This window comes from Periophthalmus magnuspinnatus, chromosome 13 (genome assembly GCF_009829125.3).
Source record: "Periophthalmus magnuspinnatus isolate fPerMag1 chromosome 13, fPerMag1.2.pri, whole genome shotgun sequence".
NCBI classification, from domain to species: Eukaryota; Metazoa; Chordata; class Actinopteri; order Gobiiformes; family Gobiidae; genus Periophthalmus; species Periophthalmus magnuspinnatus.
The window spans coordinates 29,570,638-29,598,106 of record NC_047138.1 but is presented as its reverse complement, the minus strand read 5'-3'; the positions used below and the strand labels follow the sequence as shown (position 1 = coordinate 29,598,106).

Genomic DNA, 27,469 nt, shown 5'->3' with positions numbered 1-27,469 from the left:
AGACGGAGAGCGAGGGAGAGAGAGGCATGTAAAGAGGGAGAGAGAGGGACAGGGGGATGAAGATAAAGAAGGAGAGAGAGAGGAAGGTATAGCGGACAACAGGGAGATCGAGGGAGGAAGAGAGAGAGGGTATTGAGAAAGAGAGAAAGGGAGGGAGAAAGATGCAGGTATAGAGGGAGAGGGAGATCAAGGGAGGAAGAGAGAGGGGGGAAGGAGAAAGCGAGAGACAGAGAAAGCCAGGTATAGAGGGATATAGAAGGAGGAAGAGGTAGGTAGCCAGAGAGTGCGGAAGAGAAGGAGACAGGGAGAGAGACAGAGAGAGGGAGGGAGAGAGGGAGCGATACAGAAAAGAGGAGCAGGAGGAGACACAGGACACATTCATACATCATAACGTAGCAGAGACAGGCCACAGAGCACAGTCTCTGAGGGCTGCTATATCTGTCCTGACACCAGGAAGAGCAGGGGATGAATGTGGTGAACGTGACGCTAAAGAGGTTAAACAAAGAGGGTTATTAGCACTTTTCACAATGACGGTGAAACTAACAACTAGCAAGCTAATGTGCACTTCCCAATTATCTGACAATACAATATTATAATTAAATGCAGACAGTGTGCAGCTGACTTATTCTGACCTCGAGAGCTGCTTGTACAATACACACAAACTGTATATATAAATGGACACAGCTAACATGCTAGCAGCCGCCATGTTACAAATAGGAAGTGATCATGAGCGCACGTCCGGCTCCGTCGACTCTCGCTCCAATTCACTTTACATTGAAAAACTGTTGCCCCTCTGTCTGTAACTGCTGCTGTCAGACTCGTTATTTGGGTCTTAAATGTTCGTATTAAGCCCGAGGTTGCTAAGTGCGCGCTCTCTGCTAAACCTGCTTATTTTATATATAATCAAATTTCTGTCATGAATTTACCTTATGTCTACATGCGTATAAACCTTAAACTTCACCTTGTATTTCAAACTCCAGTGTAATTGTTGCGTGGGTTGTGTCTGTGTAGGAGGCCTCTCTGTGTCCTCTGCTTCGGCGAATATAAAATCCAATAACTGCGATTAGCCGTAATATAAATGAATGAGAGACAAGGTTAAACTGAAACTTTCGCTAATTGGCAGCTCGAGGTGGCGTCTGCTCTTTAACACGGCGATATTCTGAAATCTCATTAAGAAAACCATCAGCCTGCCCTGTTCCACCCCCAAGATTAGCCCTGGTTTGTCTCGTGCAGTAAAAGGTTCCATATTACACTAAACTCTTGTCAGCTTTAAGTCACGTTATAATGCTTTTACCTCCTCAAAAACAGACCTGGAGTTGTGTTTTGTTTCATTCACACACGTTTGAGTCACACTTTATTATTAGTCTGTTACATCTGCAAAGCTCAAAATGCCACGTTCCACCTTGTGTTGTCATGAAGTGGTAGTTTTCAAATCTGACAACATAAACGGATAAACTTAATTAAGATGTAATAAATAAATAAAAGCTGTACGCACTCGACTCAGCCCCATGTGGTATGTGCTCTTCTCCAGGTCCAGAGACTCCAGCAGCTCCTCCACAGCCTGAAAACAAACAAACATTTACTTAAATTGACAGTTCATAAAAATAAAAATGATGCATATACACATTTTAAATCTGGTTTTATATGTTGAGATGTTTACACAAAACATAAGAGCCGATAGTTCAACACTGAGCTGGAAAGACAGGTCAGAAATCAAGTCTGAATTAACCTTTTAACTATTAAAATGTGGATATTTTGTCCTGGTTTATGGATGAAGTGGGTGTTTTACTTCTATGGGGTATTAAAGAGGAGGTATTTACTTCTATGGGGTATTAAAGAGGAGGTATTTACTTCTATGTGGTATTAAAGAGGAGGTATTTACTTCTATGTGGTATTAAAGAGGAGGTATTTACTTCTATGGGGTATTAAAGAGGAGGTATTTACTTCTATGTGGTATTAAAGAGGAGGTATTTACTTCTATGTGGGATTAAAGAGGAGGTATTTACTTCTATGGGGTATTAAAGAGGAGGTATTTTACTTCTATGTGGTATTAAAGAGGAGGTATTTACTTCTATGGGGTATTAAAGAGGAGGTATTTTACTTCTATGGGTTATTAAAAGGGAGGTATTTACTTCTATGGGGTATTAAAGAGGAGGTATTTACTTCTATGTGGTATTAAAGAGGAGGTATTTACTTCTATGGGGTATTAAAGAGGAGGTATTTACTTCTATGGGGTATTAAAGAGGAGGTATTTACTTCTATGGGGTATTAATGCTATAAAATGCTATATTCACCAAAAACGACAAATGAACATGTTTTATAAGATTAGTTTTTGATGTTTTTGAACTTTCCCCCTTTTACTCTCCGTGCTAAGTCACTCCCCCTTCAGTGCACTATCACAGCACAATCAGCGCGCACCCCGCTAATGAAACTACGGCACATTGCATCAGGTTTGTGAAGTTGTAGTGTATTGTTTTGTATATTTATGGAGAATAGTTTAGTTCTTCTAGTGTTAAATTAACAGCAGCTGATTCACAAAGTTTTGCAAAATTGTCAGTAAGAAACAGTAAGAAAGTAAGTCAGAAAATCAAACTAGATACTAACAAAAAATCACATTCCATTGTCTAAAGAAAGTGTTTTTATTCTAAGTGTAGTATCACAATCGGTATCGAGTCTATTTCTTAGCATCATGACAACACTAGTTTGATCTTTCCCAGTTTAGTCGCAACTTCACCCATTTTGCTTCCACCGCTCTTCCAGGCTTGTAAAACCTAATTTTCCGCGTTAAAACTTGCTGCGGAAAGTTTTGACAGAGTCTGCTTTGGCTGTGTAACTTTCACTTCTCTTTGCACCTGACAAACTGCACTGCGTTCTCACCGTAGGACATTAAAATGGTGATTCTGGTCTTCGGGGACATATATATACAGACAGGACAGACACGGGGAGGGGTGTTTTAAGTCTCCTCGCAGCTAAAACCATCTGTGAACTGCCAAGGCGGTCTCATATCGTTGGGCAGAGACGCGGAGACAGTGTGGGACGACTCTGAACTGTCACTTCTATTATTTCCCCAATTATAGCTGGAGTTTCAGGCTCACTCCGGCTCCCCTGTCTGCGGGAAGGAAAGCAGCAGAAGTGATATGCAGGAGGTATACGCTTTAAAATGTAATGATGTTGGGTTTGTTATTGCTAAAACAAGTTCGGTCATGTATCTTAAAAGGAATTTGATGTTAAATCTCATAAACGTGACCTACTTGTGTCCCCAGATACGAGGTAAACGTGTTCAAATCGCACAAAGCCTTTGCTGATAACAGTTGTACAGAAGAGTAGAGCTGATAAAATGTGGATGAAGACTTTTTCGTTATTATGAGAAAGTATAAAGCTCAAACGGGAAAATTTTCTCGTTAAAACGTCATTAAAGGTTTTTAACGACTTTAGTTTCGCGTTTTAACGACATCAGTTTCAAGTTTTAATGTGAGCGTATTAAACTCTACAGCCCAAAGCCTGTAAAAGGTGCAGGTTTAAAGGACACGCCTGAAGCTTACTGCAGTAGACCCATGTCCAAGTCGGTGGAGTGGGAGTGTCATGCAGCCTGTCCTCATTAGACAGACACAAAATGATTATCAATAGGTTCGATCTTCCTCTGCACATTGCTACGGATCACACAGATCACACACTCGGATGTGTTTAAAGTGACTATCCCAGAGCTGAGCAAACTTTTAGACACACGGGCCACAATGGGCTCTAAAGTTTGACAAAGGGACAGGGCAGAAAGTACAGTTGTCCTTCACTATATCGCGGTTCACCTTTCGCGGTCTCGTTGTTTCGCAGAATTCTTTTAGTGCAATTTCGTATGAGCGTGCATTGTGTCCTGCGTCCTGATTGGCTGTTGGACTGTAGACCATTGTGTCGTGCGTCCTGATTGGCTGTTGGACTGTAGACCATTGTGTCGTGCGTCCTGATTGGCTGTTGGACTGTAGACCATTGTCCATCAGTCTCCTCCGTGCCGTGTCTCCTGTCCAGTACGGAATGTGTTCAGACAAATTTACATAAACGTTGTGTCGCAGTGTGACTCTGAAGTGCTGTACGTTTGCAATTTGTTTTCTCCCCGACAAAACCCACAATGTCGACGAAACGTTCCGCACCGACAAAGACGCCGACGAAGGTTTGAACTTTGAGAGAGTTTAAACGAGAGAGAAATGTGAGAAAATGTTAATGTCCCTATGAGAAAAGTGTATAAAGTATAAAGTGTGTGGTGAGGGGTTTTACAGCAAAAAAACATAGAATAATTGTAAAAAATAAAGCTGATACTTCGCGGATTTCGCTTATTGGGGGTTATTTTTAGAACGTAACCTCCGCTATAAACGAGGGACCACTGTATTACCATTTAATGTTGAAAATCACATTGTATCATCTAAAGAAAGCGTGTTTTTATCGTGATCGTGATATGCGAATCGGTACCAAATATCAAGTCTATACCTTAATATCGAAATTTTAGTATCATGACATTATCGGCTAATTCATGCAGTTATTTGGGAGGTATAACCAAATGTGGCAATGGGTAAAATTCCAACTTGCTTCCCATCTGGAATTCCTATTTTTGTATTAAGTCCCACTCGCTCGTGTTTGATCAACCTCTATACTCACGAGGACAATTATTAACTCCGTAGGGAAGGTTTTAAACTGCGACCAAACCACAAAGCTTCAAAATAATGAGGCACTAGAAGTAAAATGCAGTTAACGACCTAAAAAAAAAAAAAAACAGGGAAAAAAAACAAAAAAAACACGTTATTCCTAGCGACGGTAATTAATTGTTACAAAGGCCTTGCGCTCGCTTCATAATTAATACAGAAGAAGACAGCCCAGAGGAGAGGTACCTGGTGATTAGAGTTAAAAATATAAGAACGGGTTCAGAGCGGGAGGTTATTTGTGGAGGGGTTTTCGACGTCTCTAAATGAGGCCGCAGCCAATTAAACTCGCGCGGAGATAAGACGGTTTGAACAGGAGGGGGCGCTATTACTCACAACTGTCAACAAGCGCGGGGTTTAAAAACACAAGAAACTACGACTTAAAAGTCCTGTACCAGAGTTTTTCCAAGTATCTGAGGAAAGTTTGTCCTGCCTCAGAACAGTTAAAGTCTACTGTGCACTGTCTGTATCGAATTAGAAAGCGTTTTTTCGATCCGATAATCAGGAAGTGCACATTAGCATGCTACTTGTTGCTAGCTTTTCGGTCACGTCTCTGAACGTTGTGAAAAGCGCTTATAAACTCATCGCGGTGAATAATGAGGGTGTTCTGAATGCATAAGGAAAGTGAGGAATAACTTGGACCGCTGCAAACTCAACGGGAATCCGGATGTTTCGAGAACGGGATTCGAACCGCAACCTTCGGATCAGTGGACAAACGCTCTACCAACTGAGCCACTGTCGATCAGGTTCAACCACACACTGTATAAATAAATGTACATAGCTAACCTGCTAGCCAGAACGCTCTAAACAGGAAGTGATCATGGGCACGTTTATGGCTCCATCGACTCTGGCTCCAATTCACTTTCTATTGAAAAACTGTGGTCCCTCTCTCTGTAACTGCTGCTGTCAGACTCATCATTTTGGTCTTAAAATGTTCGTATTAACCTGCTGTAAATAACCCTTTTTTCCGCTATTGTGTCCATAAATCAAGATATGGACATTAGTAACAGACAAATGAGGCGCCTTCTCCCCCTGAGGTCACTCCCGGTAGCGTTAGCAACAAGTTTGACAACGCTCCGAGGTGCCTGCTCTGTGCTAAACCAGCAGTACGGGTGGGAAGGGGCGTTAACTTCATCAGCCTTGTTTCGGATTGGCTCTTTGGTTGCTATGATAGTCGCAGTCGGAATTCCTAATATGGAACACGGCTCTAAATTCGCCGCTATAACTGCTCTATCCTCGATGAGCTTCGTTTGACTGGAGCCGAACGCCGTGGGTGACGTCGCACTCACTTAATCCACTTCTTTATACAGTCTATGGATTGAACATTTGGATACTTCACGGCAAAGTACAACGTAATCAATAGGGAAAACTGGGAGTACGACATCATCAAACAGCAGCCAAAATAGTTCACTTGTATCAATCATTCGTGAAAAAAAACAACAACAAAAAAAAAAACATCGCGTCCCTCTGGTTTGAACACTCACCCTCTTCTCGTCCGTCACAATGTAGTGGCGGCCATGTTTTTTGGTGAGGTGCGGCGCCAGCACATCAAAGCGGCGTCTAAACTCGGAGAACACCATGTGGTCGGGGTATCCTGCGAAGAGGAGGGCACACAGAGCAGACAGCGAAGGTTAGAGCCAGAAAAACACTTCAAAACCCAAACAGCACAGATGAAACACTGCTCTGACAGGTGTGAAAGAATAATATTACAGGCTTTTCGGAGGGTGAGAGGAACACAGAACACGGTGGAAAGGACCGGAAAAGTCTACAGGTTTTGTCAAGTCAAAAGTTAAAGGTTCTACATTACGGGAAATTGACTCTTGTAGCTTTACGTCGTGTTATAATGTTGTTACCTCCTCAAAAACAGAGCTGGAGTTGTGTTTTGTTTCATTCACGCATGTTTGAGTCACACTTTATTATTAGTCTGTTACATCTCCAAAGCTCAAAATGCTCTGTTCCACCTTGTGATGTCACGAAGTGGTAGTTTTCAAGTTTTTTGATGCTCTGAATCGTCCCTCTTTTTGCTCTCTACACTAATGAAACTACTGCACATCGCATCAGGTTTGTGAAGTCGTAGTGCACAGTTTTGTATCACATTTGTGTATATTTATGGAGAATTGTCATGTGGAAGCATAGGTGACATAGGCTTGTGGGCGGAGCCTTGTACAGAATCTTACAGCTAACTATAAGGAGGGTTTGAAGAGGGCCTGGGAGAGATCGCTAGATGACTCAAACTTGCATGGATGACGTCTAAAACCTCTTCAGACATGTTTTAGATGAAGGAACAACATTATAACATGTTAGAAAGTAGGTTTTTTTTGGCGATTTTGCATAATACCCCATTTTTAAGTTACCATCTTTAAAAACAAGTATTGATTCAAAAGAAGCAATTTAAATACTTTACTTGAACTATTTGAATGATTTATAAAAAACAGTTAAATATCATCCGCTGAGGACATGGACGGCTAATTGGGTTTAAATTGGAGTCTGCGAGTAGAAGGTTAAACTGGAAAAAAGAGCCGAGATAATTACAGTGTCCTTTGTATAAGACGAAAATAATAAAGTGGACCGCAGACCACTTGTATTAAAAACTTCCATCTGTTTTTTCATCGTTTTTACTAAGAATGTAACGACATCCAAATCTCTCGATACAATATTTTCACGTTCTGCATCTCACAGTATGATATTTATTACGATATTTTGTGGAGGCTATAACCAAATTGTGGATATGCTCATTTTTTTTCCTTTTAAAATGCCTTTGACTTTGGTTCTGTCATTAATTAAATCATTAAGATTTAAAAGTGCTTAATAACAGTTATTTTCTCATGTAGTCTGCACCGAAACAGAGCAAAGGATCATGGTCTATGTAGTTCCCTCTGTTTTTCTTTTAGCTATTACTGCTCAATGAGAGGCTTATGACGATACGAGATCACAATATTATTATTATTAGTTATTGGTACATCCCTAGTTTTTACTTTTTTATTTTAATTAACAGGCCCATATTATTTAATTAATAATTACCGGTAATTGTTTTATTCTTGGAAGGTGGAAAAACGCTATATAAGATGTGACCATTTCCCATAGTATTGTAGAATTGCAGATTTAAACATGCGTTATTATAGCTTTTTGATACACTGACAAGATTCATTTTTGATTCTAAGTATAAAAAAATAAAATAAAATCATTGCTTGAATTTGCCTATTTATTTGGTCAACTATTGAACTAACATCAAGATATTGTTTTGGTGTTATTTTCTACAATTAAATGCAATCTCATTTCTACCAGTTTAAAAAGTGAAAAACAGAACCAGTACATTTTTAACTTTTTGCAGTGGTCCAAAGTTATTCCTCACCTATTTTATGCATTCAGAATATTCTAATTATTCACCACGATGAAATTATAAGAGCTTTTCACAACTTTCAGACATCAGAGTTGAGTTTGCCGTGACGGTAAAGCTAACAACTAGCATGCTAACGCGCGCTTCCTAATTATCTGACAGTAAAACGCTTTCTAATTAGATGCAGACAGTAAACAGCGGACGTGTTTTAACTTTAAGAGCTGCTTATACGATATATCAGGAAAAAAAATCTGATACATAACTAAATAGTATTAAAGCTGTTACCTTGTCTGTAGATGCGCAGAGCGTCCAGCAGCTTGGACCCCCGGAGCTGAGCGCGGAGGAGGCCCACGTCCAGCGTCATGAGCCCGGCGTCGGGGCTCTCTCCGTGGGACACCCGGGGGTCGGATGCACCCGTCACCGCCTCCGACTTGGGCAGGAGGCAGTGGACGAAGTGGACCTTGGAGCGTCTCACCATGTCGATCAGAGCATCCTGACGAGACACAGCCATTTCAAATATGATTATTCTATGTTATGTGCAAGTTTAATTACGAAAAGGGCCCATATCGTAGTATTTCTGATCTATGTTATAATGTCTGTTTGTGATGAGGAAACAACGTTATAACATCAACAGAAAATCGCGTAATATGGGCCCTTTAAGTTATGCTTGTTGGATTTGTAAATATTAAAATTAATCCCAGTCTTGATAAACATATTTTAGTTTCAAATTAAATATCAAATGGTCTAATTCAACTAAATATAACTCTAACTATAAATGCACACAAACAGATGGTGTATTTGATTGGTCCACTCCCCACAGTGGTCTCTGCTCTCACCACTTGCAGTTTGATCTGGATGCAGAGACTCTTCTTCTTCACTGCAGCGACTCCTGTGGTAAAAGTCTTCCTCATGCTCGTGGCCCGCCGTAGAGCGAGTTGAGAGCTGCCCTCCAAACCCGCGATGGACCCGGACAGGACCGTGGCTCCGCTGGCTCTGCTCATGAACAACGCGCTGATGTTCTTCCTGCAGAGGAGAGCGGATGGTGCATTAGATCAAACTGTAAATCAGTTTTTTTTCAGTTTTTACCAGTGTTAGGCTCTGTGACCATTAGCACGCTCGCTAGCTCACTGTGTCTCAAAGCTAAAGGTTACTCTTATTAAAACCAGAAAACAAAATAAACAACCTGTTAAAACTCAAATTACTTAAAATAAACACTACCCAATTAATTTTATATGTAGAATACTTCAGTTTGTCGTGTTGTTTTATTATGCTTCTAAATTAACATTAGCATTAGCGTTAGCATTGAGACACAAACATGTCTCTGGTGAAGTATTAATTTTTATTTGCGTAGCGTTTAACATGTTGTGAGCTCTTTGTCCACTGCCTGATCTTCTTATTCATTTTAGCGTGACTCGGCACAAACCTCACAGAGATAAAACTGGACAGGAAGTGGTGACGCTAACAGTGAGGTTGCCGGGCGCTATTGTGCACAGAGCCTATTGTATATTTAACCTTAGTGTGATCAGTGTCAACTTGCAATTAGAGCTACAAGAATATTCAGTTATTAAATTACATTAACACAAACATCTAAGCAAACACTGTGGTTTAAACTTGTATAAACATTCTGAAGTGCATATTATGATTTGTATTAGTTTAACAGTTCATACTCCAGTCATTTATACAAGATTAATGCTGCACCTATAGACTGTTTGTATAAATGGACATAGCTAACCTGCTAGCCACCACGTTCTAAATAGGATGTGATCATGGGTGCACTTCCGGCTCCATCGAATCTGGCTCTAATTCACTTTACATTGAAAAGCAGAAGCAAACGCTATGGGTGACGTCACACTCACTTAGTCTTTTTACAGTCTATAGATGCACCTCTAAATGTTCTGCCTGTGTTCCTCAAAGACTTCAGTTAAGAGCTATAATTCTTCTGGAAAAAAAAACACGTGAGTCCAGAGTTTTGAAATGGCGGTCGTCTTACTTTTGGGAGTCCTGTAGTAGAGACGCGGCGTTCTGAGCCGCTGGGTTGTGCTTGGCGTGACAGAGCCAGCCCTGAGCGTCGTACTCCACCCAGTCTGTGCCATGGCTGTGCCCGAGCAGGAAGACGTGAGGCCGGTCCCCGCGCAGCAGAAGGTTACCTAGGAAACAGAGACAGGTTTGGGATATCGTGAGCTAACTGTCCTTGACGGCCAAAAATGTATGTTGATGTGTTTTTTTCTGGTTCTTAGAAATAAAATACAAACATAAGTACTCTACTTTTTTACATTTAGCAATATTTTTAAGTCTCCAAATGAGGCTCAAATGCAGGACAATGATTAGTAACAAACTTGTATGAATAATAAAAATACAACTTTAATGAATTCAAAGATGTCGTCCTCAGAGACACACTGTGATTGGACAATCTGAAATAAGGGTGTTTGCAGTGGTGGAAAGTAATAAAGTAAAAGTAGTAAAGTACTGTACTTAAGCACATTTTTTAGGTATTTGTACTTCACTTTAGTACATTTTACAGTGGATAGTTTTTACTTTTACTTCACTACATTTGACAGCAGGTATCTGCACTTTCTACTCCACTATATTTTTAACTAAACTGAAAAGTAAAAAGTACTTTTCATATGATTTGAGGGGTTATGTTTACCATATTCGTGGTAACATTCTGAGTAAAGTTCAACTCAAAAAAAAAAGGACTTGTATTGTTTCTGTTGACCAAAATCTGTATAATTTTTAATTAATATCACTATGTTTACAATTTAACAAATGAACAACACGTGTGAAATACTTTTAAGTTTTAAAGTACATTTTTAAATGGGTACTTTAATACTTTTACTTAAGTAGATTTTTTCATGTGATAAATTTACTTGAGTAACAAAATTGAGTACTTCTTCCACCGCTGGCTGTTTGATGTATTTTATGGTCTGGTACTAGAAACTAATTTGGAGCCAAGTTCCATATTTGGAAATCTGAGCACGTGTATCATAGCAACCGACAAAGGTGCTTAGCAATGCTGTCAATCAAACCTGTTGCCAACACTGGCAACGGGGACCTCAGGAAAGAAAGCACCTGATTGGTCTACCGAAGAATTACAGACACTCGATTGGTCAGGATCATGTAGAGTGGGTTAAAATTAATATTTTAAGGTGAGAATGACAAGTCTGACAGCAGCAGTTACAGAGAGAGGGGCCACAGTTTTTCAACAGAAAGTGAATTGATGACAGAGTCAATGAAACGCTCCAATGCCTATTGGAACGTATCAACTAACAGACTATGTTCATCTAAAGTTGAAATTGAAGTTTACATACACTATATAAAAATACACACAAACTTTTTTTTCTCACTGTCTGACATGAAATCAGACTAAACTTTTTCTGTTTTAGGTCAATTAGGATTCCCAAAATTATTTCAGTTAACTAAATGCCAGAATAATGACACAATGTTTCATTACTTCCTTTAAAATCAGATGTTTACATACATTTCATCAGTATTTGGTATCACTGCCTTTAAACTGCATGACTTGGTTCAAATGTTTTGGAAATCCTTCCACAAGCTTCTCACAGTAGTTGGCATGCACTTTGCTATTTCAGGTCTGAACATACATTTTCAGTAGGATTAAGATCAGGGCTTTGTGATGGCCGCTCCAAAACACTGACTTTCTTATCCTTAAGCCACTTTGTAACCAGTTTGGCAGTAAGCTTATGTCTTTTCATATAGTGTAAACTTCTGGTTTCAACTGTAAATAAACAGTCCTAACACCTAACACAGAGCAGTCCAAAAGGATTCACATGTACGTTTACCCTTTCCGTCTGCCTGGTTGGAGCCGTAGTAGGTGAAGAGTCGTTCTAACATCGTCGCCTCTGATCCTCCAGGGTGAATGGCCTCCTCCTCCAACAGCCACAGCAGCCCTCGGGCCTCATCTGTGCGGGCCAGGGTCCTCACCTAAAGCAAGGGACGGAGGTAAACAACACTGACACATGACACTTATACAGGGAGGTGAGGTGTTTTGCCCAAGGACACAACAACCATAAACATTACCAATAGTTTTATAGATAAAGTCTGTAGGGATGTGTAACTAGGTTTAAATCTGGTTTAGATCTGATAAAGTCCATGTTTAGACCTGGTTTGGTGCAGCTTTTGTGGAGTGTTTCAAGTCTGCAGTGGTCAGTGCTTTAGACCCGCTTTAGACCCGCTTTAGACCTGCTTTGAACCCACTTCAGACCCGCTTTGGACCCACTTTGGACCCAGTTTAGACAAAGTTTCGACCCGTTTTGTTCCAGTTATGTTTCTGGTTTTGTCCTGGTTACAGTTTACACCAGGTTTAGACTAGGTTCAGAACTGGTTTAGACCTGCTTTAGACCTGCTTTAGACCTGCTTTAGACCTGCTTTAGACCTGCTTTAGACCTGCTTTAGACCTGCTTTAGACCTGCTTTAGTCCTGCTTTAGTCCTGCTTTAGACCTGCTTTAGACCCAGCTTTAGACCCAGCTTTAGACCCAGCTTTAGACCCAGCTTTAGACCTGCTTTAGATCTGCTTTAGTCCTGCTTTAGTCCCGCTTTAGACCCGCTTTAGACCTGCTTTAGACCCGCTTTAGACCCGCTTTAGTCCTGCTTTAGTCCTGCTTTAGACCTGCTTTAGTCCTGCTTTAGTCCTGCTTTAGACCTGCTTTAGACCCGCTTTAGTCCCGCTTTAGACCTGCTTTAGTCCTGCTTTAGACCTGCTTTAGTCCTGCTTTAGTCCTGCTTTAGACCTGCTTTAGTCCTGCTTTAGTCCTGCTTTAGACCCAGCTTAGACCCAGCTCTGCCCTGGCTCAGTATTTACAAGTACTCATAATAACATAACTAATTGCTGTGTGCGTGTATTTTAATAGCCAGCTTTGCAGTGGTGTAAATAAAACATTCCCCACTCGTCATAAATCCTTTGTAACAAAACGGATGCCAATATGTGTTTGTTTATCGTTGGCAGTGGTGGATACGGCCGTTTATCTTGGTGCATTTCCATACTGGAGAGAGATTGTGTTCTGTAGCCCGGGGTAATTTGACGTGGATCCCTTGTTAACACCTACGGCTGTTGCCAATATGAATCGATTCAACAAACCTAATGGAGAGGCAGGTCACACAATCGCTTGTATGTTTAATAATGGAGGCTTTTCACTGCAAACAGAGGAGGAGGCCCAGGCGAAATCGTGCCAAAATGTGACTAAAATACATCAGGAAATTGTAGTGAAGTGATAGCATATTTGAATGGAACAGAATGATGCACTATGTAACTTTTCTGAAGGGGGATTTGCCGCCTGCTTTTCGCCATAGGGATGTTACTGGTTTATAGTGTTGTCACAGTACTGAAGTTTCAAATTTGATTCCAATACTAATATAGAATCCATGCATTTGTATCATGGCATTAAAGGTGTGCACTCTATGGGTCCTCCTTAAACGTGTGTGCTTTATGGGTCTGGGTCCTCCTTAAACGTGTGCGCTCTATGGGTCTGGGTCCTCCTTAAACGTGTGCGCTCTATGGGTCTGGGTCCTCCTTAAACGTGTGCACTCTATGGGTCTGGGTCCTCCTTAAACGTGTGCGCTCTATGGGTCTGGGTCCTCCTTAAACGTGTGCGCTCTATGGGTCTGGGTCCTCCTTAAACGTGTGCACTCTATGGGTCTGGGTCCTCCTTAAACGTGTGCGCTCTATGGGTCTGGGTCCTCAAACGTGTGCGCTCTATGGGTCTGGGTCCTTTTTAAACGTGTGCGCTCTATGGGTCTGGGTCCTCCTTAAACATGTGCGCTTTATGGGTCTGGGTCCTTTTTAAACATGTGCGCTTTATGGGCCCTCTTTAAATGTCTGCGCTCTATGGTTCCTTTTTAAATGTGTGCTTTCTACGGGTCTTCTTTAAATGTCTGCGCTTTACAGGTACCCTTTAAACATGTACACTCTGAGTCTTCTTTAAACGTGTGCGCTCTATGGGTCCTCTTTAAATGTCTGCGCTCTACGGGTCCTCTTTAAATGTCTGCGCTCTACGGGTCCTCTTTTAATGTCTATGCTCTATGGGTCCTCTTTAAATGTCTGCGCTTTATGGATCCTCTTTAAATGGGTGTGCTTTATGGGTCCTCTTTAAACATGTGTGCTTTTTGGGTCCTCTTTAAACATGTGTGCTTTATGGGTCCTCTTTAAATGTGTGCGCTCTATGGGTCCTCTTTAAACATGTGCGCTCTATGGGTCCTCTTTAAATGTGTGCGCTCTATGGGTCCTCTTTATTTGACGGAGTTACTGCAGCCCTACACTCCACCCAGAGCCCTGAGGTCAGCTGATCTGGTCTTGAGCCTGGCTTTGGGCAGACCCAGAAGAACTTGGGAGTCTTTTCTGTGGAGCGCTCAGACTATGGAACATCGCCCTCTGCCTGTCAGATCCTCTCAGTCTTTAACACAGTTTAAGCCGAGACTGAAAACCTCTTCTCCCTGGCATTTAACATATGCTACACAGGATATGTTGGTGTTTTATTGTTCTTTTCCAATGTATCATGTGATGTGTTGACTTTTATGTGAAGCACTTTGAGCAGCTGAAGTTGTTTTTTAAATGTGTAATATAAATAAACTTGAGTTGAACTGCCATATTAAGCTACAAGTTTGAGAACAAGACATTTTAAAAAGTCAATTTAAATGCATTGTTAGCTCCTCCATTACTGTTGGAATCATTCACACAATGTTATTTCCAAAACTTCATTACACTGATGACTCAATTAGCATTTACTACATAATTAGCAAAAGTGGGAAGAGAACTGAAAATATGTACTAGTAAAAGTACAGTGACGTGGTTAAAAAAAACACACTGCTGCCAAAAGTGTACTTAAAGGTCCCAAAATACAATATAAAACAAAGCTGTGCGTAAAGGTCCTAAAATACAATATAATACACCATTGTACTTAAAGGACCTATAATACAATATAATACAAAATTGATTCTTTTAACTGGAACTTTATTAACTTTTTTATTAGTCTGTTACATCTCCAAAGCTCAAAATGCTCTGTTCCACCTTGTGATGTCATGAAGTGGTAGTTTTCAAGTTAACAGCTCCTTTTACCTTTAGTTCAGAAGAGATTGGCAATCCCTGGGCTGAAATGATCCAAATGATTCTCGTGAAGGTGTGTGGAGTTTAAAAACACAGTGGAGCACTTCCTGTATTACCACATGATGACATCACAAGGTAGAACAGTGCATATGTGTGTTAAACATTTGTCAATTAAATAAACCAAAACTCCGGGTATGTTTTTGATGAGGAAACAAATGATAACAGATGAGAAAATAGCGTAATATGGGTTCTTTAAAGTGGAAATGAAAGAACATAATATATTTTTTAATGCAATTTTAAAATCAGTTTATATCAGAATATTATACAAAACTGAGTCACTTAAAGAGTTAAAATCTCGTAGTAACACCCGATCTGGATACTCGCTGAGCCCTGGCCAGTCTGAGCATTATGTGTGTTTGTGGTTATCCATGGGTTACAGAATGATGAGAAATTAGGACAGTTGCCATAGCGATTAAAATGGGACTAAATGCCTAAACTGCCCAACAACTACATCGCAAATACAGCTGCTAAACTGGGCAGTACCTGGAGGACTAAAGGGGAGAGGGAGGGGGGAGGAGGGGCGGAGTTTAAAGGAGTAAAGGGGAGAGTGAGGAGGGAGGAGGGGCGGGGTCTGGAGGACTAAAGGGGAGAGTGAGAGGGGAGGAGGGGCATGGTCTGGAGGAGTAAAGGGGAGAGGGAGGGAAAAGGAGGGGCGGGGTCTGGAGGACTAAAGGGGAGAGTGAGGGGGGAGGAGGGGGCGGGGTCTGGAGGACTAAAGGGGAGAGTGAGGGGGGAGGAGGGGCGGGGTCTGGAGGAGTAAAGGGGAGAGTGAGGGGGGAGGAGGGGCGGGGTCTGGAGGAGTAAAGGGGAGAGTGAGGGGGGAGGAGGGGCGGGGTCTGGAGGAGTAAAGGGGAGAGTGAGGGATGAGGAGGGGCGGGGTCTGGAGGAGTAAAGGGGAGAGTGAGGGAGGAGGAGGGGCGGGGTCTGGAGGACTAAAGGGGAGCGTGAGAGGGGCGGGGTGTAGAGGTATAACGAACAGTGTGATTGCTCTTGCAACCAGCAACACGGGGCTATAACCGGGGCAGTTCTGTGTGATGCTACATAGTACTTGAAAATGGAGTTTCCGCTGAAGGCAACACATGATTAGATTTGACAAATTCACTCAGTTTGCGCTAAACTTGCGGAAAAATGACTAGGAAAAGCAGTTAACGCTATTAAAACACCATATACACAGTTCAGTAGCAACAAAAAAAAAACGATATTTGAATAAGAAAACGTTTAAAAAAAAAGCTAATTTAAATGCATTGTTAGGTGCAACCCATTACGGTTACAATGTTATTTCCCAAACTTCATTACACTGATGGCTCAATTAGCATTCAGTACATAATTAGCGCACTGCGGGGTAGGTATAGGGAGAGCATACATTCAGATAGAAAGAGGACAAGTCGTGTTTCTTACCAGGGCTTGAGTGGAGGCCTGATCCACTGCAGCTACAGACAGAGACGCAGAGCTCTCTATGTCATCTAAAGCAAGCTCTATGTTCTCCTATAGAGGCAGGAGGGAGGGGTTAGCGTTAGCAAGAAGGCTACAAGGAACAACATGGACAAATCATTCATTATAGTCGTCACATACAGTAGATTGGGTTTGTGTTATGGTTTGGAATTAACGCCAAGATTTAAAATGGAGGCTGCGAAATTGTTTGGAGCTAAGAGTCAAAATATTGGAAGTTATATATTGATTAAACTGAAGGAAGTATTGTATTTACATATCGATTAAACTGAAGGAAGTATTGTATTTATATATCGATTAAACGGAAGGAAGTATTGTATTTATATATCGATTAAACGGAAGGAAGTATTGTATTTTTTGTAGTGAAGAAAAAGTAAAATAAAAACTGAAATCTGAAGTGATCCAGGAAAAAAGTAGTTCCCATTATTACTCTAGTGGAGCTACTAGTTCTACTTAAAAATATTGAGCTTTTGAGACATTTTCGTTTTTTAAAAAGTTAAAAAAAAAGTTTGTACACATTTCTAAAATCACAAATTTACCTTTTGGTCAGGTTAATTTAAGATTTTATTCTCATTTAAAGGCCCTGTACCTGATTTTTATGGATGTATTTGAGCAAAATGCGTCTTGAACCAGGACAGATATATTGTAAAAGCAGCTCTCCGATAATCAGGAAGTGCACGTTAGCATGCCAAGAGTTGTTAGCGTTACTGTAGTGGCAAAACGGCACGTTCGATACGCAAAAAGATAAGAGGAATAACTTTAGCTAGCTCTGTTTTTTGAGTTTTTAAGACGGGAAAAATGAGGTACAGAGCCTTTATTTCATTTCCTGTTGACCCCTTTTATTTTTTACGGGTCAATAATGTAATTTTTGAGACTTAAACATGTTTGTAACGCTCTCGTGTAAATATATAAATGTGTTTCTTTGTTCAGGGCACCTCTTTGTATCGGTCCAGCTCCTGCGTGAACGTCCTCTCGTGGAAAAGCGTCTGTAGTCTTTCCTGTGTGTAATTATGACACAGCTCCTCAAACGTGGCTCCGCGTTTGAGCTGAGACACTTTGGGATTCTGGAAACCGGGAGTGTCGACGATGAGGAGAGAGCAGAGCGAGTGCTGGCTGGACTTCAGAGCTCTGAGGGTCGAGAGACAAGGACAATATTTACAAAAGAAGGAGCCAGATCTTATTTTGGGCTTATTCAGACACATGAACACGGTTTTATTTGGAGACGGGATCATTATCAGCGCAGACGAGTTATTTATTCATCTTTATTTAGTCGGTTTAGTCCCAAGGCTGTGTCTGAATGTCTCCCCTCGACCGTAACCCCCCTGATTCACCGCACAGACCTGCACTCTCCAGCTGACCGTATGAGAAAGAGCAGAGAGAGAAATGAGAAAGAGAAGAAAGAGGACAGAGGGAGGGGAGGGGAAAGAGAGGAGGAAGACAGAGGAGAGGGAGTGGAGAGGAGAGAGCAAAGAAAGGAAAGAGGAGAGAGAGAAAAGAGAGGAGAGGCAAGGAGAGGAGAGATGAGAGGAGAGACAGGGGAGAAAAAAGAGGTGAGAGAAGAGAGAGGAGAGATAGGAAAAAGAGGAGAGAGGGAAGAGGGAGAGGAGAAAGGAAAGAGTGGAGAGAGAGGAAAGAGGAGAGGCGAGAAAAGGAGAGAGAGGAGAGAAAGGGGAGAGAGAGAGCAAGAGGGCAAGAGAGAGCAGTGGGAGGAGAGAGAATAAAGAGAAGGAAGAGGAGAGAGGGAAGAGAGGGAGGAGAGAGAAGAAATAGGAAAAAGGGAAGAGAGAGGGAAAAGAGGAAAGAGGAGAGACGAGAGAGAGGAGATGAGAGAGGGGGGAGGAAGAGGGAGAGAGGAGATAAAGGCAAGAGAGAGGAGAGATAGAAGAGAGGCGAGAAGAGATGAAAGAGAAAGAGTGAGAGGAGAGACGAGAAAGAGAAGAAAGACAGAGGAGAGAGAGAGAGTGCAGAGGGAGTAAAGAGTTGAAAGGAGAGAGAGAGGGTAAAGAGGACAGAGAGAGAGAGCAAAGGGAGAGGAGAGGGAGGAGAGATGAGAGTCCTTCCCCCCTCTCTCGCTCTTTAGTGGACTCTACAGAGCCTCATTCACAGATTCAGACTCAGCTCTTTACTTTCAGGTCACATGACTCTGGGTCTGGGTGAAAAAAAGTGTAAACTCTGAAAAAAGTTGATTTCTGTCATAAATAAAGATGAGACGGGTCCAACTGCTCCTGACAAGTTTAACCCAGAGACGCTGAAGGATGGGTCAAATGCAGAGGACGATAAAGACTTAACCTTAGTCAGAGCTGCGAGGTTTAAGCTGCTGTTTAACGGTTTTAAATGATAACAATAGAAAAATAACTAAAGACATTTGACGATTCCTGAAGCAGAAGCTGCCCCCGTCTCGCTCTGCATTTGTTTAGCTCAGGGAGAATATTTATTTATAGAAAAACTGCAGAGGCCCCGATCCCCAGAGTGAAAAGTCTGACAAAACTCCAAACACAGAAACAGGACAGAGGAGAGAGGGAGGACAAAGAAGAGAGGAGAGAGGGAGGACAAAGAAGAGAGGAGAAAGAAGAGAGGGAGGAGAGGGAAGAGGAGAGTGAGGAGAGGGAGAGGGTGGAGAGAGGGAGGAGAAAGAAGAGAGGAGAGTGAGGAGAGAGGGAGGAGAAGGAAGAGCGGGAGGAGAGGAGAGGGAGGAGAGAGGGAGGAGAAAGAAGAGAGGAGAAAGAAGAGAGGGAGGAGAAGGAAGAGAGGGAGGAGAGGGAGAGGAGAGGGAGGAGAGAGGGGGGAGAAAGAAGAGAGAAGAAAGAAGAGAGGGAGGAGAAGGAAGAGAGGGAGGAGGGGGGGAGAGAGGGAGGAGAAAGAAGAGAGGGAGGACAAAGAAGAGAGGAGAAGGAAGAGAGGGAGGAGAGGGAGAGGAGAGGGGTGAGAGAGGGAGGAGAAAGAAGAGAGGGAGGAGAGAGAGGAGAGGGAGGAGAAAGAAGAGAGGGAGGAGAAAGAAGAGGGAGGGAGAGGATAGGGAGGAGAAAGAAGAGAAAGAGGAGAACGAGAGAGAGGGAGGAGAGAGCAGAGAGAGAAGAGTGGGAGGAGAGGGAGAGGACAAGAGAATTCAGAGAGGGAGAGGAGAAAGAAGAGAGAAAGAGAGGAGAGCAAGGAGAGAATGAGCAGAGAAGAGAGGGAGGAGAGAGGAAAAGAGAAAGTGAAAGATGAGAAAGGGAGGAGAGAGGAGAAAGAGGGAGGAAGTGAAAAGAAAGAGGGAGGAAGAGAGACGAAAGAGGAAAGAGGAGAGGTGAAAGAGAAGAGAGAGGAAAGAGAGAAGAGGCGACAGAAAGAGGAGAGAGGATAGAAAGTAGTGAGGAGAGAGAGGACATCTCCAGGTCAGATACAAGAGGAAACTAGACTCTGAACAGCTCCTGGCCTCAGCGCTGGCCTCTGTTCAAACAGGACGATACTTCAGGACTTTGGGGATGTGGGGTTTTAATATACGACTTAAAATAAACAACAATGCAGTACTTTTTTAACCAGTTACTTTTATGTTGTATTGTCATGCTGTTTCCCCCACATGTAACTGAGTTTGTTCACTTATTTCTGCAGTAAAACTGTCCTGTATTCAATATTTATGTTAATAATCATAACACTTAAAAATATATGAATCCTTCTGCAGTTCCTGGGACTTTTATGCCACTGGAACTGTTGAAAAATACTGAAATTCTATCAAAGGCAGTATTAAAAAACACATTCAGTGACCTGTTGATGAGGGAGATGACCAGAGTGAAGAGCTCCGAGTACAGTCCAGACGCCATGGCCTCCAGACACTCCAGAGCGGTGACCTTTGAACCTGACACAGAAGACGAGGTGCTTCATTCAAACTTTGTTGTAAAAAAACACGAAAACACAATAAAAACATGATTACTTGGTCCCATATAGATGTAAAAAAAAAAAAAATCTAAGTCAAAACAGCACAACACTGGAGGAACACCACAGTCTGTTTAGGCCTAAGAGGTAAAGTACGTCACCGTTAGCATCAGTACTACCTGTACAAGTGTGTATCTATGGGATTGTGCTAAATTTAAAACATATTTACAGATCAGGCAGTGGACAGGAAGCTGCGGGTGGATGTCACTGACAACATGTTGAACATTACACAAATAAATTGAATGCTTCACCGGAGGACATTTCTATGTTTAGACCAAGCCCCGGGGCCTAAACATGGCCGCCCACTTAAGTCAATTTAGTTTAGCCTTTAGCGGCTAGGTACATCCGGCCCTGTGCATCGCCCGTGTGCAGTTGAGCTACCCCCTCCATGAGACTTTGAGAGAGCGGAACGGCGGCGAATGAGGCAAGGGAATAATAAATAAATTACAAACTATAAATAAACATGTTCTAAACCTGTGGCTCGTTCGTGACAGTTTGGCTCGTTCAAATCACTCACATGCTCTAACCAATCAGCGCTTGAGCTTAGCCAGAGTGGAAAAGAGCGTAGCCAAAACAATTAAAAAGCGTTTTTAAGACAACAGACGGATTTTGAGCTGAGAAAAATTTCATGATCTGAAAATAGTTAAAAATCGCCACAAAACGTGACCTTTGTGAAAGCAGGAGGTGCCCCGTCCGCCCCTGTCAGTCCCTTTTAACCGAACACGAGCAGTTTGTGATTACATTGCGCTCTTTGAGAAAAATCCTTCCTGGGCCGGAGGGATATTTTTCATTGTAGTACCAACGAGTGGCCACTAATCCAACTCAGGACAGCTCTAAACTAGCAACACTCTATCAGTTATTTTAATAGATCCATGTTTGTGAGCATTAAACACGTACTGTCCTTGATATAGAAGAATATTGATAAAACGTAAAAAACCAGCTGCAGTATGTGTGTCGTTCTTACTGGATCCGTCTCCCTGTCCCATGTCCTCGGCCCCTCCCCTGAAGGACGGGTTGTGCTGCAGTCCTTTACTCTGCTGTTTGAAGATGGAGGAGGACAGCTCTTCCAAAGTGCACCCCAGAAGGTAAGCCGCTTTCTGGGCCCATTCGTGACGAGCAAACTGCCTACGACCAGCTACGAGAGAGGAGAGAAGAGAGAGATGGGTTAGAAACGAGAAGAGACGGTGAAGAGACGGTTAATTATACAGAGAATTAATGGTTCGATATTATGCATAAATTAGGCGTTAAAGGCCACGTGTTACGCTACTTTCCGATTTATGTTATAATGTTGTTTCCTCATCACAAACAGATAAACTGGAGTTGTGTTTTGTTTCGTTCACACATGTTTAACACAGAAACGCCGCGTATTTAGGCTGAGTTCTTCTGTCAAAACGCTCTGCTCCACCTTGTGATGTCATCATGTGGTAATACAGGAAGGGGTCCACTGTGTTTTTAAACTCCACACACCTTCACTAGAATCATTTGGATCATTTCAGCCCTGGATTTGCCAATCTACTACTGAACTAAAGGTAAAAGGAGCTGTTCACTTGAAAACTACAACTTCGTGACATCACAAGGTGGAACAGAGCGTTTTGAGGTTTGGAGATGTTACAGACTGATAATAAAGTGTTACTCAAACATGTGTGAATGAAACAAAACACAACTCCAGGTCTATTTTTGAGGAGGTAACAACATTATAACACGACTTAAAGCTTATAAGAGTCAATTTTGCGTAATATTGGACCTTTAACACCAATTTTGACCAATTTAAGTTTGGTTCTGTGTTTAGCGTTACGTTCTGGAGCGTAATCAAGTTAAAGACACACTATGTAACTTTTCTGGTGAAGGTTCCACCACCTAAACCTTACTTGGAGAAAGCTACCATTTCACCTAGAATGTTCCATAGTGCTGCATTAAACTTCATTTCCATTGAAAAAAAAGCAGGTGGTGCAACTAGTCCAAGTTACAGGTAAGATCTGTTGAGAGGCGAGAATTCATGTTCGCTCAAAGTTTCTCAATAAAAAAACACCTACAATTGAATGAATAAATGCAAGATAGGTCAGTTTAATGTCATAGTGTGGAACATCTCCATGGAGACAAGGTGGGGGATGAACTTAAACCAGAGAAGTTACGTGAAAAATGAGGTTTTTTTAAAAGTTTTGCAAGAATACTTCATTATATACACACATGAAAGAAAGCTTTGTTCGAATGTATGTTTTTGATGAGATAATTAAAAGCTCAAAAAGACAATTTAACATAATCCAGGGCCTTTAAGTTAATTATGGACGAGTGATTAAAAGTTCCTTCTCTAAGTAAGGAGGTTGTGGGTTAGACTCCTGATCTCTCAGAGTGGAGTTTGCGTGTACTGCTCAATAACATGAAATACATCTTGTGACTGATCAGTAACTAAACTATTACGTAACTTCTTTCGTTTATTTCCGTTTTACATTGGGGAAAAACTTGTGCAGGAAAATAAACTTTGAGCAGAACAAGCTTGACTTTGCCATTTCGTCTTATCGCGCTGTGTAGTTTTTGGGAGCGTAGCGTGGGCGACGAGGGAAGCATCAGATAGAGCAGCTTAAAGGGACGGTGTTGTTGTGATCTTTGGGATTTTTTTTCATCTCCAGAAAAGAAAAAGAGGTTAGAGAGGAGACAAGGCGAGACAGGAAAACAAGAGCCCCTTTAAGACCGGGATTAAACGAGATCTGAAGTCATCTGAACCAACCGCCGTCTGCGTCCCATTTACGCTCCGGTGAATAATCTTGTAATGTTTAAACTTTGAAGGAAACAGATGCTAATTTTTAGGACAGAGGCTCGACGAATAAATTAAAATGATTAGCCGTGGTAGCTAGCTTGTCATTACGTAATAATAATAATGACGATGACGACGACGACGCTACGTGAAGGTGAAACGGTTGCACAAGTCACTCAAAGCACTTTACATTAAGAAACCACTCCCACATTCACACGCACTTACAGACACTGGGAGCGAGGTGGGTTAAGTGTCTTGCCCAAGGATTCTCCGCTCAACCAATGGTGTTTATGTCGAGGGAGGGATTAAAACCACCACCCTTTGGATCAGTGGACATACGCTCTACCGACTGAGCCACCGTCTCCAGATGCAGGAGGAGGCCCAAGACGTTTCTGCTTTGGGCTAAGGGCGTGCTAAGGTCCTCAATGTGGATTATGTAGAATTATTTAGCCACAAAAACACAAACTGGTGACTGACCTCCAACAGAAAAAGTTATTTAGCTTTAAAGTTTAACTATACAATATTTGATTTTTGTTTTTTGTTTTTTTGCGCGTAATGTCTGCATCCAAATATACGTAAATCTATATGTAAAAATATGTGTTTCATTCACATGTTTAACACACAAACCCTGCATATTCTGGCTGAGCTCTTCGCTAAAACTGAAAACACTCAGTTCCACCTTGTGATGTCATCGTGTGGTGATACAGGAAGCGCTCCACTGTGTTTTTAAACTCCACACACCTTCACTAGAATCATTTGGCTGGATTCTCTACTGAACAAAAGGTAAAAGGAGCTGTTAAATTGACAGAGTGGAACAGAGCATTTTGAGTTTTTGGAGATGTAGACGGACTAATAACAAAGAGTTACTCAAATATGTGTGAATGAAACAAAAAAAAGCAACTCCAGGTACAACATTATAACATGATTTAAAGCTCACAAGAATCCATTTTGAGTAATACAGGACCTTTAATGTAAATCGCTTTGAGTGACTTGAAGGTGGAAAAGCGCTATATTAAAAAAAAAAGGGACCATTTACAATTTCCCAACTGTCAAATCAACCATTTTAAGAAGTAAAAAGCCAAGTCGTGTTTTACCAAAAGCGTTTCAAATTATAGTGTAAGATTAGATCAGTTCGGAAACAATCAAAATGCAAATGAGGGAAGAGGATGGACATTTAGGTAAAGAGCAATGCAGGGAAATGTAGTTTTTTGTGCGTTATGACAGGACTACAAAGTGTCACCTCCATTACCTTGGTCCCCGTCTGGTTTGATAGAGGGCGCAGCATGCCAACGTGCAAAAGACAAGGGTTAGCAAAACAGTAAAACAGCAAAACAACACAATTTCACAAACATATTAGCTCTAAATACAATGCAACCCAAACTCATGCTGTGGAAAAGAGACAACAGTGACATACAGATAAGGGTTAGTCCAGACTTATGTTTAAAGCTACACTATGTCATTTTTTATGGGTCCGCCACATAGACTGTATAAAAAAGTGGACTGAGTGAGTGCGACGTCACCCACAGCGTTCGGCTCCAGTCAAATGAAGCTCGTCGAGGCTAGCGCGGTTATAGCGGATAATTTGGAGCAGAGTTGCATATTTGGAATTTTCACCGTGAGTATCATAGCAACCAAAGAGCCAATCCAGAGTGAGGTTGTTGAAGGAAACGCCCCTTTATGTCCGCACCACTGGTTTAAAAGGGAGCGAGCGCTTAGCAACGCTATCGTTCAAAACTGTTGCTAACGCTAGCGGGATCTTTGGGAAAATCTTTGGGGCGCCTGATTTGTCCGTTATTAATGTTCACGTCTTAATTTACAGACACAATAGTGAAATTAAAATGTAGAGCGGGTTAATACGAACATTTAAGACCAAAATGACGAGTCTGACAGCAGCAGAGGGGACACAATATTTCAAAGTAAAGTGAACTGGCGCCGGAGTTAATGAAGCCGGCAGCATGTCCATGATCACTTCCTGTTTGTAATGAGGCTAGCACATTAGCTATGTCCATTTATATATATAGTCTATGTGTCAGGGACATTATGGTTTTATTATTATCATTTATAGTCTCTCAAGCGCTATATAACACTACTTGCAACTTGCATTAATCCCATTTAAAACTGCTGCCTATGACGTTTACGCACGTTTTAATTTATACATGGCATTTATATGTGGCCTTTATGAATATATTTTGAAGAATCCTTACAGGTTTTGTTGATTTAGTTAAATATATCCCCCCCTGTACTCATTAGTGTTTTGTGTTGTGTTTTATTTTGCCTGACACCTTTTTTTCTCTCAGTCTGGGCCATGAAACAGGCCATTTCACAGGAAGAAAAACTGCAGCTGTTCAGAGAAGGAAACACTCATGTGGCAACACTGACACCTACTGGCCACAGAAAGAATACACGTGTCATCTGTCTGTGCGAAGGGAACTAGATGAAAGCGCCGTGAGTAGAGCACGTCATTATAAAGATAAAACTAACAGCATTTATTATAGAGATCTGCTTGTATTAGTGAAAAGTGGCCTGAATGTAGCCAAGTTATAGATTCAAACTAGTCTTTCTTTTGACAACAGAATGTGATTTTCAACATTAAATGGTAGTACTTTCTTTTCTGTTCCCGTGTGTCCTTATATCTGTGTAATCTCTCAGTGTCCAGTAGGTTCACAGTGGTCCATGGTGTAAACTAGACTAGAATGATCTTGAGCTGTATCTTTCACAAGCATAAGACACATTCATTCGTTCATTTCTGTCTTGTGAATGTGTTTTCTTTAGTATCGATACCTGCTCAAATGAGTATCTAGTTTTTTGACAGTGTTGGGCAGTAACTAGTTAGAAATGTAAGACTGTAATCAGATATTTTTTTTAGTAACACAGTAATGTCAATATCAATGTCATTTTTTCTGTCAAAAATGTGTGTAATTCATAGAACGTTATTGAACATAGTCATAAAACTGTAAAAAAAACAGATACGTGTCTTCTTCTGGGGTCAGACACTTATAAACTCTGAACCAACACAATAAACAGCCCAGTGGTTTAAGGAGGACTGTGTGCGTCTACTTTGCGTGAATCTAAGAAACATTAACAAACAAAAAGTGGAAATACTGTGAAGAATGTTATGCTTTTTTAGACGTTGCTTCCTGAGCTGCACGTTTCCTTTTTCCAAATTAACTTACAGTAATCAGTAATCAAATTAGAATCAAGAGTAGTAATTCGCTTAGGAGTACAGTAGCCCTTAGTCAGGTCTGGTACAGTAATCTGACCAACACTGAGTTTCGATACTTGTTTTAAGCACTATTTTGATACTTTTGACAACCCTACTTTCCTCTGCCCCAGTACTAATTCAGTGTCAAGACAGTACATGTGTAGAGTGAGGTGTTAGTAGTACAAACACATACTTTACTAGTTAATACAAACTCCCCTCTCCTCAGTATTACACAGAATTATGTAGTAACTGTATATAAATAAACGTATTTAAACCGTTTCACCTTTAGTGGCTCCTGCGGCTCCCAGGTGGTAGATTCCCCCCAGAATGAGCCACAGCGCCCTCTGCTCTTCGGAGGAAAAGCCCAGCACCTTCATGGCCGCCTGGAGCTTTGTGAACTGCTGGGACGAACGCTGTTTATCCTCTGCCTAGAAACGAGACATAGAAAAGTCAGTCCATGTAACTTTTTCTCTGTGGAGATGTTATTAACGTGCTAAATAATTCTCTGCCGTATATTATTATTAAGTGTGTGTTGGATTCTCTGTGTCCATAAGAGGAAGTCGCTAATTGTAAACTCATTGTGTCAAGCAATCAGTTCATCTCTTTGCTTAGAATGTTCCAGAATATGCCATTAAACATCTGTCACCATGGAAACAAGCAGGTGACGTGACCATTTACCATGAGCTGATCGGACTTGACATGGTAGCATTTTTTTTATGTTCGCTTTTCTACCTTCAAGGCATCAAGGAACCGCTCACCCATTCACATTCACACACACATCGGGAGTTAAGTGTCTTGCCCAAGGACACAACAATAGTTTTAATTTGTGGGAGCGGGATTCGAACCAGCAACCTTCCGATCAGTGGACAGACATCAACTGAACAACTACGCAAGAACCCATAAAGAAAATACATGCTACATCGATGTTTAATGCCAAACTGTGGAATTATTTAGGCAAAAAACACTAACAAGTGACTGAACTCCAGCGAAAAAAGTTACATAGTGCAGCTTTAA

General features: G+C 41.5%; 1 protein-coding gene across 11 annotated transcripts in view; it reads right to left on the bottom strand.

Moving 5' to 3' along the window:
- The window catches only part of myo18ab (myosin XVIIIA b), a 189,784-nt gene that overhangs the window by 93,515 nt on the left and 68,800 nt on the right, over nucleotides 1-27,469 (bottom strand). For 7 of the 11 annotated variants that reach the window (XM_055225936.1, XM_055225937.1, XM_033976697.2 and 4 more), the window contains 12 exons: nucleotides 26,739-26,883; nucleotides 24,503-24,514; nucleotides 21,466-21,636; nucleotides 20,334-20,424; nucleotides 17,525-17,717; nucleotides 16,539-16,625; nucleotides 11,823-11,964; nucleotides 10,013-10,169; nucleotides 8,859-9,045; nucleotides 8,308-8,515; nucleotides 6,170-6,279; nucleotides 1,496-1,561 (listed from right to left, as the gene is read on the bottom strand). In XM_055225936.1, coding sequence (XP_055081911.1) covers nucleotides 1,496-1,561; nucleotides 6,170-6,279; nucleotides 8,308-8,515; nucleotides 8,859-9,045; nucleotides 10,013-10,169; nucleotides 11,823-11,964; nucleotides 16,539-16,625; nucleotides 17,525-17,717; nucleotides 20,334-20,424; nucleotides 21,466-21,636; nucleotides 24,503-24,514; nucleotides 26,739-26,883 — 1,569 coding nt within the window. The remainder of the gene's footprint in view (nucleotides 1-1,495; nucleotides 1,562-6,169; nucleotides 6,280-8,307; nucleotides 8,516-8,858; nucleotides 9,046-10,012; nucleotides 10,170-11,822; nucleotides 11,965-16,538; nucleotides 16,626-17,524; nucleotides 17,718-20,333; nucleotides 20,425-21,465; nucleotides 21,637-24,502; nucleotides 24,515-26,738; nucleotides 26,884-27,469) is intronic. The other 4 variants (XM_055225938.1, XM_055225939.1, XM_055225940.1 and 1 more) reach the window with 1 other exon arrangement.